Genomic DNA, 20091 nt, shown 5'->3' with positions numbered 1-20091 from the left:
AGGAAATGGAAATGGCAGAAATGGGCAAAATAGGTGTTGATGATTGTGAGAAGAGCCAGATATGCAAAAAGATGAGTAAAAATGCATAAAAATACGTAAAGACACACAGAAACGTGCACAGATGTGTCAAAATAAACACAGATATGTAAAAACACACACAAATATGTAAAAATATGCAAAAAATGTGAAACCACATGAAACTATGTAAAAATATGTACAAATACATTAAAAATGTACAGAAATGTAGGAGGAAAGAAACAATGAGTTATGGGAGTGTGTGTGTGTGTGTGTGTGTGTGTGTGTGTGTGTGTGTGTGTGTTGTGATGAGTAGAGAGAGAGAGAGAGAGAGTGAGTGAGTGAGTGAGTGAGTTAGTTGGGGGGGGGGAGGGGGAGGGGTTAGGACAAGGTTCTAAGTTTGTGTGGCATGGGCAGGTGTGGAAAACAAACTGCTGCTAAAGTATGTCAGGATGAGGGATGAAGTGGGATTATTAGGAATAAATATAATTAAAACTATCAGAGGAAAGAATCGGGGGCATCAGCTACTGCATCAATAATCCGCACAGTCGCGAAGTGTGTGTTGTGCACTGATGATCGCTGGTACAGTATGGCTCATAAGTAGACGTGGTTTGGAAGGCAGTGAATAAACAGAGGAAAGAAGAGAAAGATGGATACTGAGAAGAGTTATGCTATAGAGAAGAGTAACAAAGGAAAGCATCACAGGATTGTAGGATGGAAGAAAGCCGTTCGGCAAAATCAAACAATGGAAACCTCAGGTAGGAATATCAACAATGTAGGAAAAGACAGTTTGCTACTTACCATAAAGATGCATTAAATTGGACACAGGTACACTTAAAATACACTTACATAAAGCTTTCAGCCAGAGCCTTCATCAGGAAAAGAGACACACACACCACTCATACACACAAACAAGCACACTTCATGCGCACATGACCTGCAACTCCAGCCTCTTGGGCCGGAATGCAGTTATCATGTAGGATGCAAGCGGCAGTCTGAAGGGGGAGGGGAAGGGATAGGGATAGGGATAGTAGTGTATGGGTGGCAAGAGATATGAAAGATGTGTGGTGGAGTGTGCAGGGGGTTGTGGGGCAAGGAGGTGGGGAAAAAAGGAGCAGAAAAAGAGAGGAGTGGGGGGGAAGACAGGCAGATTCATTGGCAGAGGGCGGCAAATACACGGTGGGAGGTGAGAATGGAGAGGAGGTGAGAGGATAGGGAGTGGAAACTGTTGGATTTAGGGTGTGGGGACAGTATGTTACTGTAGGTTGAGGCCAGGATAGTTACAGGAGCGGAGAATGTGTTGTATGAATAACTCCCATCTGTGCAATTCAGAAAAGCAGATGGTGGAGGGAAAGATCCAGATGGCTTGGGATGTTCAGCTGCATGTTGTGCCACAGGGTGGTGTACTTGCCCTTGGTCACAGTTTGGCAGTGGCCATTCACCTGGTGGACAGCTGGATGGTAGTCATATGAATATAAAAAGCTGTGCAATCATTGCAGCAGAGCTGGTAAATGTTACAGCTGCTTTCACAGGGGTCCCGGTCCCTGATGTGGTTGGATAAACCGGTGACAGGGATATGATCCTTGTGGCAGGGGGTTGGGATTGAGAGTGGCAACCAGGTTGGGTGGGTGATGAAATATCTCTTTAGAAGGGGTGGGAAGTATCTCAGGTAGGATGTCCCTCATTTTAGGGCATGATGATAGGTAATCAAAGCCTGGGCGAAGGATGTGGTTCAGTTGTTCCAGTCCGGGGTGGTGCTGGGTGATCAAGGGGACACTCTTTTGTGGCTGGTTCTTTGAAGTGGTGGGAGAATTGGAGAACTGGAGGTGTGAGAGGAAATGCCACAGGAGAGCTGTTTACAGACTACGTCTGGGGTTAGTGCCTGTCTGTGAAGGCCTTGGTGAGACCCCCAGCACACTGAGCAAGGGAGTTTTTGTCACTGCAGATATGCCATCCCCAGCTGGCCAGGCTGTATGGGATGGATTTTTTGGTGTGAAAGGGATGACAGCTGTTATAATGCTTCATTGGTGGGTGTAACGTGGACAGGGGTGTGGATGGAGCCATTAGAGAGGAGGAGGCCATATAGATTGTGTTGAGGAGGACCACTGAAGTGGATGGGAGAGAAGGCATTCAGGTTGTGAAGGAACGAAGATATGATGTCTTGGCACTGCCCAACCACCCACCCAGTACTTCCTATTCCAGTCCTGTCACATGTTTATCCTACCTCATCAGGGGCCAGGCCAACTGCAAAAGCAGCCATATCATTTACCAGCTCTGCTGCAATCACTGCACAGCTTTTTGTATTGGTGTGACTACCAACCAGCTGTACACCAGAATGAAAGGCCACCACCCAACTTTGGTCAAGAGCAAAGTAGACCACCCTGTGGCACAAGATGCAGCTGAACGTAAAGCACTTGAGTTTAATGGCTGCTTAACTACGCGAGCCATCTGGATCCTCCCTTCCACCACCAGCTTTTCTAAACTGCACAGATGGGAGTTGCTCTTACAACACATTCTCCACTCCCATAATTATCCTGGGCTTAACCTAAGGTAACATACTGTCCCCACACCCTCCACCCAAAAGTTTCCACCCTCCCATCCTATCACCTCCTCTCCATTCTCATCTCTAACACTGTTCATTAGCCACCCTCAGCCATTGCATCTGCCTGTCTTCCCCCCCCCCCCCCCCCTTCCACCTCCCACACCCTCTCTCTTGTTTTGTTCCTGTTTTTCCCACCTCCCTGCCTCAGAATCTCCTGTTGCTGTGCCTGTTGGTATTCTGGTCCACCACACAGGGTTCATCTCTCCCACTCGTGCTCTACTATTCCCTCTCCTTCCCTGTCCCCTCCAGATTGCTGCTTGCATCTCATGTGATAGTGCATTCTGGCATGAGAAGCTAGAGTTGGAGGTCACATGTTCATGAGGTGTGCTTGCTTGTGTGTTTGAATGGTGTGTATCTCTCTTTTACTGCTGAAGGATGTGGCTGCAAGCTTTATGTAAGTGTCTTTTAATTGTGCCTGTCTACAACTTCATGTGTCTTCTTTACAGTAAATGGCAATCTGTCTTTTTCCCACATTGTTGACATAGGGGACTATGTCATAATTAATGTTCAGTATAAATTCAGTGATGCCATCAGCATTTCTCTTAAAAATATTTGCATTTACACAATGCAATGTGTATTAGTCAGGAGTGCAGCATGTTAGCATGATTTAACATTATGTTGAATTAACATAATTAGAAAAATGAATTATGTGGTTAATATGTAACAGTATGGAAGATGTCACAACATCTTGTAACATGACTTTGAGTGCTCCATAGCAAGAAAATGTTCTGCACAAAATTTTACAAAATCCTTTCTAGAAATTATGACAGGACATCATAACTTGAAAATATCAACAATGTGACAGACTATGTTGTATTAAAACATGGTCATAATCAGCTGCTACTTCCTCTTGTGAATTATGTGGGACAACTTCAGCAACTGTGGCCAGGTGCAAACCTACCATCAGAAATCCGACATACCAAACAGATTAAAGTGGTTTTCAAGGATTTAATATCTGCAGATGCAAATAAGACTTGTAAATGCAGCACGGATAGCACATGTCTTATCTACGTAGATCTCTAATTTATTTATTTATTTTATTTTTTTAGCTTGCATTTTATTACATTCATGACATAGGGCTTTCAAAATACAAGACACTATAAAGTTTTACATATTTACATTCATTTACACAGTATAGCCACAGGTAAGTTGTAGTATTATATCTAGACTGATAGATTTCTTACGGACACATCCTGATTGATTGTAGTAAAGTAAACAATATTTTACATCTACATCTATACTCTGCAAACCACCATGAAGTCCATGGCAGAAGGTACATCCCATTGTTCCATTTATTAGGGTTTCTTCCCATTTCATTCCCATATGGAGCACGAGAAGAATGACCGTTTGACTGCCTCTGCGTCTGCAGTAATTACTCTAATCTTATCCTCATGATCCCTACATGAGCCATACATTGGGCTGGTAGTTTATTCCTAGAGTCATCATTTAAAGCCAGTTCCTGAAACTTTGTTAATAGACTTTCTCGGGATAGTTTACATCTATCCTCATGGGTCCTCCAGTTGAATTTCTTCACTATTTCTGTGACACTCTCCCACAGATCAATCAATCCTGAGACCATTCACGATGCTCTTCTCTGTATGCATTCAATATCCCCTGTTACTCCTATTTCATACGCACCCCACTCTAAGCAGCAATATTCTAGAACCAGTCACATGAGTGATTTTTAAGCAACTTCCTTTGTAGACTGATTGCACTTCGCCAGTATTATACCAATAAACAAAGCCTACCACCTGCTTTACCCACAACTGAGCCTAAGTGACAGGGTGACTCTAGAATTTGGTCAAGGGGTGGGGGGTACTAATGGCAGGGGAGGGGGGGGGGGGGGGGTTGGAATATTGCTTAACAAAAAGAGAGTTGGGATCCTCCACTGACAAATGGTAAAATTTGGTGTTGCTTAAAGTAGTTTTTGGTAACTGTTTTGGAGTTCAGGGTAAAAACCTGTCTACAGAATGTGTGTGCCTGGGAAAATAATATGATTTGATGCATATGTCCAGCGACTTCAAAGTTTTTGTCTGGGTCCAGCAATTTAAGTGTTGTTAGGCATACCCGGCATATTTAGCTTTCTTGATTATTGTAAGTGGTACTCGTACATTAATATACATCCAATGTACAGTATATTAATAAATAACGAGATGCCCATTTTAAGTTAAATTAATAGATAGTAAGTAATAGATAGTAAGCTATTTGCCGCTATTGTTCTTTTGTTAAAATGTGTTTGAAATACTTGAAATACATTGCAACCTATATTGCTAAATAATTATAAAATATGATGAATCTGTTGAAGTAATATATTCGCTGATTTCTGAAGTCATTTTATCCAGTGTAATATGATACTCCATTGGGGGGGGGGGCTATAGCCCCCATAGCTCCCCCCCCCCCCCCCTGACACCACCCCTGCTAAGTGATCACTTCATTTTACATCCCTACAAAGTGTTACAGCCAGGTATTTGTATGAGTTGGCTGACTCATTGATATTATAGTCGTAGGATACTACATTTCTTTTTCATTTTGTGAAGTGCACAATTTTACAGCAGCACAATTTTACATCAGCAAGGTGCCAATCTTTGCACCACTTTAAAATCTTATGAAGGTATGACTGAATATTTATGCAGCTTCTTTTAGACTGTATTCCATTACAGAAAACTGCATCAATTGCAAAAAGTCTGAGGTTACTATTAATATTGTCTACAAACTCATTAATACACAACATGAACAATAAGGGTCCTCATACAATTGCCTGGGGCACACCAGGAGTTACTTCTACATTTGGCAATGACTATCCATCCAAGATAACATGGTGTATCCTCTCTACCAAAGAGTCCTCAATCCAGTAAAAAATTTCACCTGATACCACATATGATTATGCTTTAACAATAAGCATAGGAGAGGTACTGAGGCAAATGCTTTTCGGTAATCAAGAAATACTGCATCCACCTGACTGCCTTGATCCAAAGCTTTCAGTATGTCACATGTAAAAAGTGCGAGTTGGATTTCACATCATCAATTTCTTCGAAATCCATGCTGGTTGGCATTGAGGGGGTCATTCTGTTCGAGATACCTCACTACGTTTGAGCTCAGAATATGTTCTAAGATTCTACAACAAACCAGTGTCAAGCATATTGGACAGTAGTTTTGTGGATCACTTTTGCTACCCTTCTTGTAGGCAGGTGTGACCTGTGCTTTTTTCCAAGAACTGGGTGTATTCATTAATGCTGTAGAAGCAGTGGATTATGTTATATGTAACACATAGTCCTGGTATGTTGATTTTGTGGATGCATCCCTCTTTCTTGTTTCAGAATTGTGAATCCCACTGTTCAAACTTGAAAACTTTTGAAGGGCCTTAATGAAACGGATAATTTTACATATATAGATGGCTGTGTCATGATCTTTAATTCTTTAAAAATACCTCTACATGATTTTCTGTGAGCAACAGCTTTCTTCTGAAGCTTAAGTGACTGTTTTGCAAAAGTAGTATTTACCAGAATGGCTATCATATCTTAGTAGACTAAGCACAACACTGTTTCAGCATTGCAACAATATTTGAACATTATTAATATGTAACAGCTCTTGAATAACTTTGTGTTAAGTTTTTCCTTCAATAGGTGTTCATCCTCCCATTATCCTTTATTTTCCCCCAATGAATGTGGCTTGTCACTATCGCAACCTTTATGTTGGTTGTAGCTTTGTTTTGTATATGGTTGAAGTTCATCCATACAGTTTTCTCATCATTAACAACTAGACAATCATCTTTAAACCATTTTTTCTGTTACTTCTGTTGTTTTGTCATTTTTTGTTGCAGATCTTAATCATTCTTTCCTATCATAAGAAAGCTGGTAGCCTGTGTAAATGCTGTGTTTATGCCATTAATAGTTTTTATGATAGGTCATTAATAAAAACCATGAACAATAGTGGGCCCAGTACTGAACTCTTGGGCTCCCTGTAATTACCTTTTTTATATTCAGAATTGTGCACGTTACCTTTCTGACAAATTTTCGCTCCTTGTTACCTGTCAAGTAAATATGACTAAAACCACTCATAGGAAATGCCACACACACCTTAATGGTTTTAAAAATACTAGATCATAATTTGTAATTTCAGAAACTTTGGGAAAGTCCAAAAACAATACACAGTTTAATGTAATTCATTATCATCTATAGCTTTGGAAACAAGTTTTAGGAAGTTGAAGAAAGCTGTTTCCACTGATTTACCTTTTCTGAAACCAATCTGTGCATTAACAAGAAGTCTGAAGTTTCTAATGTCAAACTTTTCACCACTTTTACAAATTAGTATTACTGTTGATTGCTTAAGTCTGCATGGAAACACTCCTGTTGCAAAGTAGCTATTGATTATGCTAACAAGTTGAGAAACAATATTAGCAGCACTATATTTAATAATTTTGTTAGGGATATCATCAAATCCACAGATCATTTTACTCTTCAGTTTACTTATAGCCCTTTGTACTTCTTTGGGTGCTAGTGGATATATGGACAGTGTTCTTCCACTACTGGAATTTCTTCCTTGTGTCTGGATGATATTTACTTTTGATCAGGTTTTGAACTACATTAATATAATGGTAATTAAATATATTGGTTATTAGAAATGGATCATAAAAAATTTCATTTCTGTGCTGTATGGTGAATGTATTACTTCCTTTATTGTGTTTGTATGAATGATTATTTATAACTTTCCACACTGATTTCATTTTGTTGCTGTCCTTTCTGAAGTATGGATCATTGTATTGCTTTTTTGCTGCTATTACAGCTCCCCTATACTTTTTCCTATAGTACTTCGCACATGGTTTCAAAACAATATGGCACTTTGAAAATTTATACAGCATTTGGAGATTTTCTAATGACTTTGATTTCGCTTGTTATCTGTGCATTTGATTTTTTGTTAATTTTAACTCTCTTCAGATGGAATGAAATAGCACAGCTGCATTTATAATTAGACAAGAATGTGTTGAATCTTACATGTACAGATCTATTGGTTTCCTTGTCCCAATTTACATTTTTTAATGTGAGATTAAAGAATTTAATTCTGTCTTCTTTAATTAATTTTCTCTCTGCATAATTATCATTGTCACATTGCTTGGTAGATTTATAAAAAAATCAGTTTGTGCTTCTTGATCAGTAAAACCTGAATTTGTATCTTCAGCTTTTTAGCCACATTTTGATTTATCAGTAAATGTTAGTCAATAGCAGTTTCACTTTTGCTGCAATACCGGTGGTATGTTCTATAATTATATCCCTATTATATGTTCCTTGCAGATTAACCAATTGCTCGCCTTTTGTACAGTTATCCCTGAAATTAACATAGAAATCCACAGACACAATTGTGTATTTTGACTGTTTTAAATAGTTTACAGTTAAAGAGGTTTTCTAAATTATCAGAGAACACTTTAAAATTGCCAGATGGTAATTTATATATACATGTAATCATAATATTACTTTCTGTTAGCTCAGATAAACAGCACTCAAAACTATACAGGGTGAGTCACCTAACATTACTGCTGGATATATTTCGTAAACCACATCAAATACTGACGAATCGATTCCACAGACTGAACGTGAGGAGAGGGGCTAGTGTAATTGGTTAATACAAACCATAAAAAAATGCATGTAAGTATGTTTTTTAACACAAACCTACGTTTTTTAAAATGGAACCCCATTAGTTTTGTTAGCACATCTGAACATATAAACAAATACGTAATCAGTGCTGTTCGTTGCATTGTAAAATGTTAATTACATCCGGAGATATTGTAACCTAAAGTTGACGCTTGAGTACCACTCCTCCGCTGTTCGATCGTGTGTATCGGAGAGCACCGAATTACATAGGGATCCAAAGGGAACAGTGATGGACCTTAGGTACAGAAGAGACTGGAACAGCACATTACGTCCACATGTTAACACCTTTTTATTGGTCTTTTTCACTGACACACATGCACATTACCATGAGGTGTGAGGTACACGTACACATGTGCTTTCCGTTTTCAATTACGGAGTGGAGTAGTGTGTCCCGACATGTCAGGCCAATAGATGTTCAATGTGGTGGCCATCATTTGCTGCACAAAATTGCAATCTCTGGTGTAATGAATGTCGTACACCTCGCAGTACATCTGGTGTAATGTCGCCGCAGGCTGCCACAATACGTTGTTTCATATCTTCTGGGGTTGTAGGCACATCACGGTACACATTCTCCTTTAACGTACCCCACAGAAAGAAGTCCAGAGGTGTAAGATCAGGAGAATGGGCTGGCCAATTTATGCGTCCTCCACGTCCTATGAAACACCCGTCGAACATCCTGTCAAGGGTCAGCCTAGTGTTAATTGCGCAATGTGCAGGTGCACCATCATGCTGATACCACATACGTCGACGCGTTTCCAGTGGGACATTTTCGAGCAACGTTGGCAGGTCATTCTGTAGAAACACGATGTATGTTGCAGCTGTTTGGGTCTCTGCAATGAAGTGAGGACCAATGAGGTGGTCGCCAATGATTCCGCACCATACATTTACAGTCCACGGTCGCTGTCGCTCTACCTGTCTGAGCCAGCGAGGATTGTCCACGGACCAGTAATGCATGTTCCGTAGATTCACTGCCCCGTGGTTTGTGAAACCCGCATTCTCTGTTAATGCCCATTGACAGAATTGCACTCGATGATTAAAGTCATCACCATGTAATTGCTGATGTAGCGACACATGAAACGGGTGAAAGCGGTGACGATGCAGTATGCGCATGACACTACTTTGACTCAGTCCACCAGCTCTCGCAATGTCCCGTGTACTCATGTGTGGGTTCATGGCAACAGCAGCTAACACACCAACTGCACCCGCTTCTCCTGTGACGGGCCTGTTACGGACCCGTTTGCGTGCTACGACCATACCTGTTGCATACAGTTGGCGGTAGATGTTTTGCAATGTGCGGCACATTGGATGCTCTCTGTCCGGGTACCGTTCTGCATAAACCCTGCAGGCTTCAGCTGCATTTCGTCGACACTCGCCATAGATGAGTATCATCTCCGCCTTTTCAGAGTTCGAATACACCATGGTCACAGTTCCTACAACACTACACTATCACAGACGTCTGGTAACATGGTGTACTACAGTTGGTCTGCGTGCGGAGATGAATGCAGAATAACAATAGCAGCAAGCGCTACATGCGGATACTGCGACAGCTAGACCAAACCACAACAGTGCACTACAGCCACACTCGTAAACACGGTCGTCATCGTAAACATGTCCCTGCAGATGCTGCTTGCCGACCGTGGCCCGTGTTTGTTACAACACGCTACTGAACATCGGAGGTTTCAAGCGTCAACTTTAGGTTACAATATCTCCGGATGTAATTAACATTTTACAATGCAACAAATGGCACTGATTACATATTTGTTTATATGTTCAGATGTGCTAACAAAACTAACGTGGTTCCATTTAAAAAAACGTAGGTTTGTGTTAAAAAACATACTTCCGTGCATTTTTGTCTGGTTTGTATTAAACAATTACACTAGCCCCTCTCCTCATGTTCGGTCTGTGGAATCGGTTCATCAGTATTTGATGTGGTTTACGAAATATATCCAGCGGTAACGTTAGGTGACTCACCCTGTATATACATGCAATTATTACTTTCTGTTAGCTCAGATAAACAGTACATTTTTTAAAAAAAGATTTAATACCTGTTCTTGCATATACACATGTTCCACCCCTTGTGTGTTTCCTTGCAAAAGCTACTAACCTTTTGGAAGTCTGATATTCTAGCAGTACATTTTTGTTTTTGTTGCAGCAAGACTGAAACTTCCTTCAAAGTATTAGTCAAAAGAAAATCTTTTTACAAACTTGATAGTCATGCTCTATACATTATGATGTAGCATGGTTAGATAATTATAAAGTGCTTTCTTTCTATATTAATTCTTTGAAGTGAAAAGTCCTGTATTCTTTTTGTTTCTGTCATGAGTTTCACACCCCGGGAGTCCTGGCTGTAATCTTCATTGTATTCTTCTGCAGGGGACTGGGTCATAAGAAATATCTTCCATGTGATGTTTGAAAGCTGTGCTCTGCTGTGTTGTTCACCATGATTTTTTTGGCACTGCTTCTTCCCCAGCTCCTTTCTTCTTCTTCTTCTTCTTTTTTTTTTTCATGCGACCACTACGGTCGCAGGTTCGAATCCTGCCTTAGGCATGGATGTGTGTGATGTCCTTAGGTTACTTAGGTTTAAGTAGTTCTAAGTTCTAGGGGACTGATGACCTCAAAAGTTAAGTCCCATAGTGCTCAAAGCCATTTTTTTCGCCCCGCCCCACAAGGTTATTGTTTTCTGTGCTGCCTCTTTTCCAGTTATTTGTGCCACCGAAGGTGTAGTTATTGATTATTTTGCTGTTGTTGCTTGTGTTATTTTGTCAGACTGTGAGTACTCAGTTTTATGGCAGTCAGTTTTTTCTATTGCAAGCAAATTAACTGAGATCAATGGAACAGTGATAGGCTGTCGCATAGCTGAATAATGTAGGTTTGTGCAATTTTTTTCTTTTCCTTTCATAAGCAGTTGCAGTTCATGTCTCATATAATTACTCCTCCTTAAAAACTTAATAATAACCACTGTGTTAGCATGACTATACTGGGTTGTGCTTTCCATCAAGACTTTGTTTATTTTATATATTCTATTGTCTTGGTCTGCCCAGTCAAATCTGTAGGGTACTGTACACAGATTCACTTTCCTGTCAGTTGTTTTCAAAAGTAGCTTGTTCACAGTGTACTGGGATTCTCTGAAATCAGTTTCTGTGTCATTTTCTCCAGGCAGAATGATGAAACATTTATTGAAGTTCTTATCTTTTCTCCACTGTTGCTAGAGAGAGGCTGGAAAAATTGATGAAGTAGAATGCCATTCCAGTGCCATTCAGAAGTAAAAAAAAGAAGACAAACTTAAAGAGTGAGGTAGAGAAACAAACATAATTAGGTAGAGAAACAAACATAATTGGAAAAACAAGGAATGAACAGAAGAGTGTGGGGGGCTGAAGGAAAGAAGAAGACGTGTGACAATTAGAGCTAGCAGAATGGGTATTCCTCTATGCATTTGCCAGATCTGAAGGAAAACCAAGGCAGGGTGTATACGGGGACAAGGAAAAAAAATTCCCGGATTATTCCCGGATATCCTGTTTAAAAAATATGCTTTTTCCCGGGCGAATATACACTTTTTCCGTGTTAAGTGACAGCAGGTTTTCAGTAGATTTTCCCTCGGAACTGCAAAACTTATCAATCCTTTGAATGGTTAACGTTTTATACAATCGCGTAGAACTTCCGGGAAAAAAAAGAAAAGACGGGGGAGAGAAGTATGGAGAGACTTTTAATTAAAAAAAATGAGAGAAGTTTTGGAAGGACCTTTGATTTGCAGCAACATATACGCTGCATATTTTCGTATTATGAAAGTATAAATTCGAATTGCACCAAACACAGCGCGTTAGTTTCCAGAGCGTTGAAACCGAGGTTGTGATGTCCTTTTGTAAGCGAGTCGTATCTCAAGCCACGAGGTCTCGCCAGCCGATGACAGCAGCTATTCAGAGCATAGGACATGTGTTATAGTCAGCCAATAGCAAGATCACTGGTTACATAGCGCGAACACACAAGAGGAAAAGTTAACGGTTTACATTAATGTACACAGTACCGTATATCTACAAGAAAAGCTAAGCTTTTACACATTATATTGGTCTCTAAGATTAACACGCTACAACAGAAGTTAAGCTTTCACATGTAATATTGATCTCTTTTGCGTGTGTTACATTTTAAGATACATCACACAACTGTGCCAGTAAATTTAAAATTATGACATAAATGTCTTGGCTCAAAATTCTTGTAAGTGGCTGGTTCTCAAACTGTTCAGTTTCGAACGCTCTATGATTTAGATATCCATCCCACTTTCCCACACGTAACTTATTTCTTCTTGCGTAAAAAGAAATTTACTTTGAAAGTAACGCTTTTCTAACCACCATTCACAGTACTATCTGGAGACTGTTAGAAATAGGTTCAATTTACCAGTTGCCAGAGAGCGCCAGAAAACTGGCATTATTGTGCGTGTGCAACTGCAGTGGTGTAGGAAGCCCGCATGTTAGTGTGTATAAAGCACTAAGAGAGCTTACATTACACCATAAAAGAAACAGGGCATCAGAGGATACTCCAAAGAGCATTGGAATTTCGTGAACCATACTAAAATGCATGATTCAGCAAAAATAACTTCATTGTTCTGCAAGGCGATTAATGCTTGACTGCTCCTAACTTGGAAATAAAATAAAATCAGAAAATTGAAATTAATAATATGTTTTTGCCTTCCGTAATTATGTGAATGTATTTTAATTCAGTTGATAGCTCCCGGCCACAGAAATCCGTTTTGTTTTCATTTGACGTGGGAGCTGTACACGAAGATAAGCAGCGAAGTCACTTAACGTAAACACGGGTCACGTGGAGACTAACCCCTTCCCCACTACAACTCAGACAACTCTGTGAAAGCGCGAATCTGGCAGCTATGGCAAGCGAGAAAAATTTTTCTCATTTGCATCTGGCTGCTTGCTGCTACTACCGATACAGCTAACAGCCAAACTTCAAGTAGTGGGAGATGAAAGAAGGTACTGCTTATACGCGATCAAATGCGCATGCGCAACAGACCGCTGGCAACTGGTCAAACGAACGTAATGTGAACAGTTGTGACATCATGCTCATAGCAAGCAGTTTATTGTTACGAAGAATTACAGTCTGCGCCCTACGGCCTTTGACATATTTTTGCTTGTGCGTGCACGGTGTTTTGTTGTTGTAAATTGCACTTTTCCTTTGCCACTAGATTTATTTTTTTCCTTCTCGTTTATATTTTATTGCTGCAGTATCATTCTCCAGTAGCAGGAAACAATAAAATTCTTTGTTAGAGAATCAATTCTGCAGTCAAAATTACAAAAATTTAACTGAAAGCTAAAGCAATGAAAAATTCCCGAAATTCCGAAAAATTCCCGGGTTTCTCCCGAATGAGAAAATTCCCGGGTTTTTGCCGGATTTCCCGGTTGTCCCGGGTCGTATACACCCTGCAAGGGTAAAACTTCCATTGTTTTTGCATCTGTTTGCTATTTAGAAACTTTGATAGATCTTATGCTCTTCTTTTTCTTTTAAACACAGTCACAAAACCTATATTTAATAGTGACCAGTTTTTGGCCATCTTCAAAATCCGTAAGTATGGTGGCATGTGGTGAACAAAGCATACATGAAATTTTTGTAGTACTATATACTGGAATTTTCTGTTGTCTACCATAGGCCTACGAATAACAAGTCACTTCCTTCATATTCAGTTAATATGCTATAAAATTCTAATAATTATTCATTGCCAAAAGTGTGCCAATGGGGTTATACACTATGTGATCAAAAGTATCCAGACACCCCCAAAACAATACATTTTTCATATTAGGTGCATTGTGCTGCCACCTACTACCAGGTACTCCACATCAGCAACCTCAGTAGTCATTAGACATCGTGAGAGAGTAGAATGGGGCACTCCTCAGGACTCACGGACTTCGAACATGGTTAGGTGATTGGGTGTCACTTGTGTCGTACGTCTGTATGCAGCCTTTCCACACTCCTAAACATCCCTAGGTCCACTGTTTCTGATGAAATAGTGAAGTGGAAACCTGAAGGGACACATGCCGACCTCATCTGTTGACTGACAGAGACCGCCAGCAGTTGAAGAAGGTCTTAATGTGTAATAGGCAGACATCTATCCAGACCATCACACAGGAATTCCAAACTGCATCAGGATCAATTGCAAGCACTGACACTTAGGCAGGAGGTGAGAAAACTTCTATTTCATGGTTGAGCAGCTGCTCATAAGCCACACATCACTCCGGTAAATGCCAGACAGAACTTTGCTTGGTGTCAGGAGCATAAATATTGGATGACTGAACAGTGGAAAAATGTTGTGTGGAATGACGAATCATGGTACTCAATATGGCAGTCCAATAGCAGGGTGTGGGTATGGCGAATGCCCAGTGAACGTCATCTGCCAGCGTGTGTAGTGCCAACAGTAAAGTTCGGAGGCGGTGGTGTTATAGTGCGGTCGTGTTTTTCATGGAGGGGCTTGCACCCCTTGTTGTTTTGCATGACACTATCACAGAACAGGCCTACATTGATGTTTGAAGCACCTTCTTGCTTCCCACTGTTGAAGAGCAATTTGGGGATGGTGATTGCATCTTTCAACATGATTGAGGATCTGTGCATAATGCATGGCCTGTGGCGGAGTGGTTACACGACTGTAACATCCCTGTAATGGACTGGCCTGCACAGAGTCCTGACCTGAATCCTGTAGAACATCTTTGGGATGTTTTGAATACCGACTTCATGCCAGGTCTCACCAGTACCTCTCCTCAGTGCAGCACTCTGTGAAGAATGGGCTGCCATTCCCCAAGAAACCTTCCAGCACCTGATTGAAAGTATGCCTGTGAGAGTGGAAGCTGTCATCATGGCTAAGGGTGGGCCAACACCATAATGAATTCCAGCATTACGGATGGAGGGTACCACGAACTTGTAAGTCATTTTCAGCCAGGTGTCCAGATACGTTTGATCATATTGTGTATGTGCCTTACATCATCAAGCTTTCTGTAGGCAATTACAAGAGCACGTGGAAAAGCAATGCCTCCAAATTTCTGATTCTGTTCTTAATATCACTTGAGGTATTACATGTCATGCATTCAATGAAGCAAGTTGTGACCTTCTGCCACTAGAGAACTCTGAATTGTAGTGCATAATATGGCAGTGTGTAATGTAACTTCATTGGCATGTGAGAAACAGCATGCTGTAATTGAGTTTCTAACCACTGAAAATGTGTCTCCAATAGAAATTCATAGAAGAATGGAAACTGTGTATGGCAATGATTGTATCAACATCAGTAATGAGTGACATTGGGTTGTTAGTGCTCATAATGTAGGAAATTGTGGTACCAACCTCAACTTGTGTGACAAAGCTCAGACTGGACAACCACATACTGTAGCCAATGAGACTCATTCTAACTGGGTAGATGAACTCATCAGAAAAAACTGTTGGATAACATTGTGACAGGTGATGAAAACTGGGTTCACCATTTTGATCTCAGAAACAAAAGAGCATCAGTGAAATTCTGCCAGAAAGTGATCACCAATGCCAAAAAAGTTCCAGACTATCACATTAGTAGGCAAAGTCATACTCCCAGTGTACTGAGATGTTCAGGGTATGGTACATTTGGAATTCATGCTTAATGCACAACTGTAAACTTCACAGGGTATTGTGAGGAGACCCTCAGAAAATTGAAAGTGCTAATTTGAAGAATTCATTCACACATGGACCACCCTCTCTTTCAGTATGGCAATGCCAGTTTACAAATTAGTACTGTGACATCTGCGACAACCCAACAGCTTGTGTTTACTGTCACCGATCATACTTCATACAATCTCAACTTTGCCCCATCTGATTTTACATCTTTTCAAAACTTAAAGAACACTTTTGACGACTTCATTTTGATAGTGAAGAAGCAGTGCAAGCAGAGGTGATGTTGCGGCTCTGTCAACAGAGTCAAATATTCTACAGTGACAGAATCAGCAAACTGGTCTCTTGTTGGGAGAAATGTGTTCGTTGCCAGGGTGACTATGTTGAGAAATCAATAAGTAGAGATGATGAATAAAGATGTAGAGTGTTAATAAAGTTTGTTATATTTAAAAAGTTCTAAGAGTTTTCACATAAATGCAGAGGCATTACTTTTCAGCCCACCCTCATATTTAAGCAACTAGGCAAAACAACATCAAATTAACAATTTATTTAGTCCTAAATGAACTTTGTTGTTGCAACTGTTCAGATTTTCTAAACAGTCATCATTACATATAGAATATGGAAAACAATGGTCTCCACTAGTCATGATTTAATCTGACTGATGTAGAAAGTGGCATATTAAACAAAAATAAGAATATTTCATATCTTCCTTAGTGTATTAATGTTGCTGATAGATGAGTAAAGCAAGTTAAAATAATTAAAAGTATAACTGAATTACATTCTCCGCCAGGGTTTTGATTACCTCTTGTCATGCCCTGAAATGAGAAATATCCTACCCACTGTCCTTCCCACCCCTCCTACCGTGGTATTCTGCCGTCCACCGAACCTACACAATATACTCGTCCATCCTTACACAACCCCTGCTCCCAATCCCTTACCTCATGGCTCATACCCCTGTAATAGACCTAGATGCAAGACCTGTCCCATACATCCTCCTACCACTACCTACTCCAGCCCGGTCACTAACATTACCTGTCACATCAAAGGCAGGGCTACCTGTGAAGCCAGTCATGTGATCTACAAGCTAAGCTGCAACCTCTGTGCTGCATTCTATGTAGGCATGACAACCAACAAGCTGTCTGTCCACATGAACGGCCACCGACAAACTGTGGCCAAAATACAAGTGGACCACCCTGTAGCTGAACGCGCTGCCAAACATGATACCCCTCATCTCAATGACTGCTTCACAGCCTGTGCCATATGGATCCTTCCTACCAACACCAGCTTTTCTGAATTGCACAGGTGGGAACTTTCCCTGCAATACATCCTACGTTCCCGTAACCCTCCTGGCCTCAACCTTCATTAGTCACTGTCCTCACCCATCCAGCCCCCTCTCTGTTCCCATTCCAGCACTACACAGTCGTCATTTCACCACCACACCCAGTCTTTTAATTTCTTTTATTTTTATTTCTCTCCTTTCCACAACTTACCCCCTCCCCCCTCCGCACCTTCTCTCCTACCCTCCGTCTAAACTGCAACACTTCTCTGTCCACCGCTTCCACCATACTAACCCTCCCCTCCCTGCACCAGCCTCCTCCTTATTCCCACCAAGTCGCCACTCCCATCATGCACTGGTGCTGCTGCTCGCAGTGTAGTTTCAGCTCTCTGAGACTGCGGATGTGTGTGCAAGTTGCGCTTGCGTGAGTGTGTGTGTGTGCGCGTGTGTGTATGTTTGTCTACTGCTGAAAAAGGCCTTAATGGCCGAAATCTATGATTGTGTGAATCTTTTTATTGTGTCTATCATGGCTCAGCATCTCTGCTATATGGTGAGTAGCAACTTTCCTTCTCTCGAATTGTAAAAGTATGTTTGCTAGATAGTCCTTTCTGCTCCATAGATTTTTTCACTGAGAAAAGTGTCATTTTTTATAATTAATTGACATATTCCATACTGAAGTGAGACATTACAAACATGAAAATAACTAATTAATTGTATTTTCTATGTATAGTTTGTGATGAAATTTACTTCTTTTCTATATGTCACTTTTGTTTGTTTGTAGGTTATCAAATAATACTGAACATATGGAGGTGGATCTGAATCAGAGTGAAGAAGCCGCAGCTCCCAAACAAGGGGACATAATGGTTGAACCTGCTTGCAGGAAGTGTGCTTTAAATAGGAAAACAGGCAGCAATGAGCACATGTTTGATACTCATGGTTCTTTGTGTAACATTGCCTTGAGATCAGATCATTCTACTTATAGCTTGTGTTCGGTGTCTGACATAGAGGGTAGTTGTCAAGTACCTGTACAATGCTCATGTAAAAAGAACATATTGAAAACATTTTTTTTACCATCCAAATATGATTCTGGATTTATTTCTAAGTCTTCTGTCAAATTTGAGGAATTACACGATGATACTTCTAGAGAAAATACACAGACTAGAGATAAACCACCCTCCACAGAGGGAGGATCTATAAATATTAATCTTCCTGTAAATATAAACATATTAAATCATGTTAATATTCGTTGATAATGATAGTGACATGACCTATTCATTCACTTTCTTTACAGCGAGTATTTTTAAGTAAAATAAGCACGTATTGTAATACAATATTGTGCAGCGGACTGGATGGAAGTGCTCAATGTAATTGTCGTCCATCTCAGTAAGATCGTACTTAATCCTTCCTGTGACTATCAGTATTTTAAGATACTTTATGTGTATATATGATTATTGTACAGAACAAACATAAAATGTTTCTTAGTGTATAGAACTTTTTATGTTATATTGTTATAGTTTTTTAATTTTTTTAATAAAAATGAGTTGAATCGTGTGTTATGGAATAAAGATCCAATAAAAGCAGTTTCTTGTAGCAGAAAATAATTTGTCTGCATTCCATTCTCTGGGTGTGCACTATATTTTCACGTAGAATCTGGAACCAAGTGCCACTTACAAGTGTGGGATTGTCAACAAGAACTAACACTTTACTCCAAAAACAGGTTTAATCAGTGCACGTGGAGCTTAACTGTCTGTCTTAGCAGAGTGTTACTATTTATACATATACATAAAGTTCTAGTATATTAAATTATTCAATAAATAAGTTCCGAACCCTCCATAAATTGCAACTCTATCAATCAACATCTATGCTCCACAAACCATAGTGAACTGTGTGGCACAGTATGTGTGTCTTGTACCACATATTGAAATTTTTTCTTATTTGATTTGTATATAGAGCATGTGAAGAGTGACTGCTTAAATGCCTTTATGTGCGCTGTAATTAGTTTAATCCTGCAGGAGATTGTAGTATATCCTGTATCTCAAGCTTCCTTTCTTAAAATTGTTTCTTAAGTGTACACACTGTAATTAATTAATCTTACATGGAATTTTAGTATATTCCAAACCTTTTCCCTTGATACTGGTTCTTGAAAATTTGTAAGTAGGCTTTCATGGACTGACGCATACAATCGTCACGTGCCTGTTACTTCAGATTTTTTAGCATCCCCGTGCTGCTTTCCCATGGATCAAACAACCTGTGAGCATTCACACTGGCATTCTTGACTAATGTTCTGTAATGTGTTGCATGAATGACATTGTAAGCACTTTCCTTTCTACACTTGTGATTGCATTTTTCAGTATCTTACCGATGAACTGAAGCCTACTGCCTGTTGTACCTGCAATAGAACTTTCATCCCATTTCATTTCCCTGCAAACAGTTACATCAGAAAAGCTGACTGGACCTGATGGTATATGTATATGATTCTACATAGAATATGTGAGAGAGCTCACTCTTTTTCTACAGTAGTCTGTCGTAGGCAGCAGGAGGAACAAAGTGTTCCATGTGAATGGAAAACTGCAGTGGTCATTCCAGTTTTCAAGAAGGGTAGTCGAACAGATGCACACAACTATAGGCCTACGACACTAAAGTCAATAAATTATTTACTGTAGAATTTTGGAATACACATTATGCATGCTTATGACTTTCCTGGAATTCAAAATCTCCACTGCAGGAATGACACGAATTCTGCAAACAATGATCATGTCCAATCTTTTACTCTGTTCCTCCACAAGACACAAAATGCAATGGAACTGTTCCTTGACTTACAGAAGGTGTTCGATACAGTTCTAGTATGATAAAAAAAATTATTACTATTAAATATATTTCAATTCTTTCAATTTAAATCTGAGTTTCATACTAGAATGTCGTGTTCC

The 20091-nt window shown here is 40.1% G+C and overlaps 1 protein-coding gene across 5 annotated transcripts in view; it reads left to right on the top strand.

The window, feature by feature from the left end:
• The window catches only part of LOC126259795 (uncharacterized), a 113094-nt gene extending 94186 nt beyond the window's left edge, over positions 1–18908 (top strand). For 3 of the 5 annotated variants that reach the window (XM_049956811.1, XM_049956812.1, XM_049956813.1), the window contains exon 12: positions 17946–18908. In XM_049956811.1, the coding sequence (XP_049812768.1) occupies positions 17946–18414 (469 nt within the window). In that variant the 3' untranslated portion in view covers positions 18415–18908. The remainder of the gene's footprint in view (positions 1–17945) is intronic. The other 2 variants (XM_049956817.1, XM_049956816.1) reach the window with 2 other exon arrangements.
• Positions 18909–20091: the final 1183 nt, after the last annotated feature.

The sequence above is a fragment of the Schistocerca nitens genome, chromosome 5 (assembly GCF_023898315.1).
Source record: "Schistocerca nitens isolate TAMUIC-IGC-003100 chromosome 5, iqSchNite1.1, whole genome shotgun sequence".
Lineage (NCBI taxonomy): Eukaryota > Metazoa > Arthropoda > Insecta > Orthoptera > Acrididae > Schistocerca > Schistocerca nitens.
Note: the sequence above shows the minus strand (reverse complement) of the source record. Positions and strands in the feature narration are given on the sequence as shown.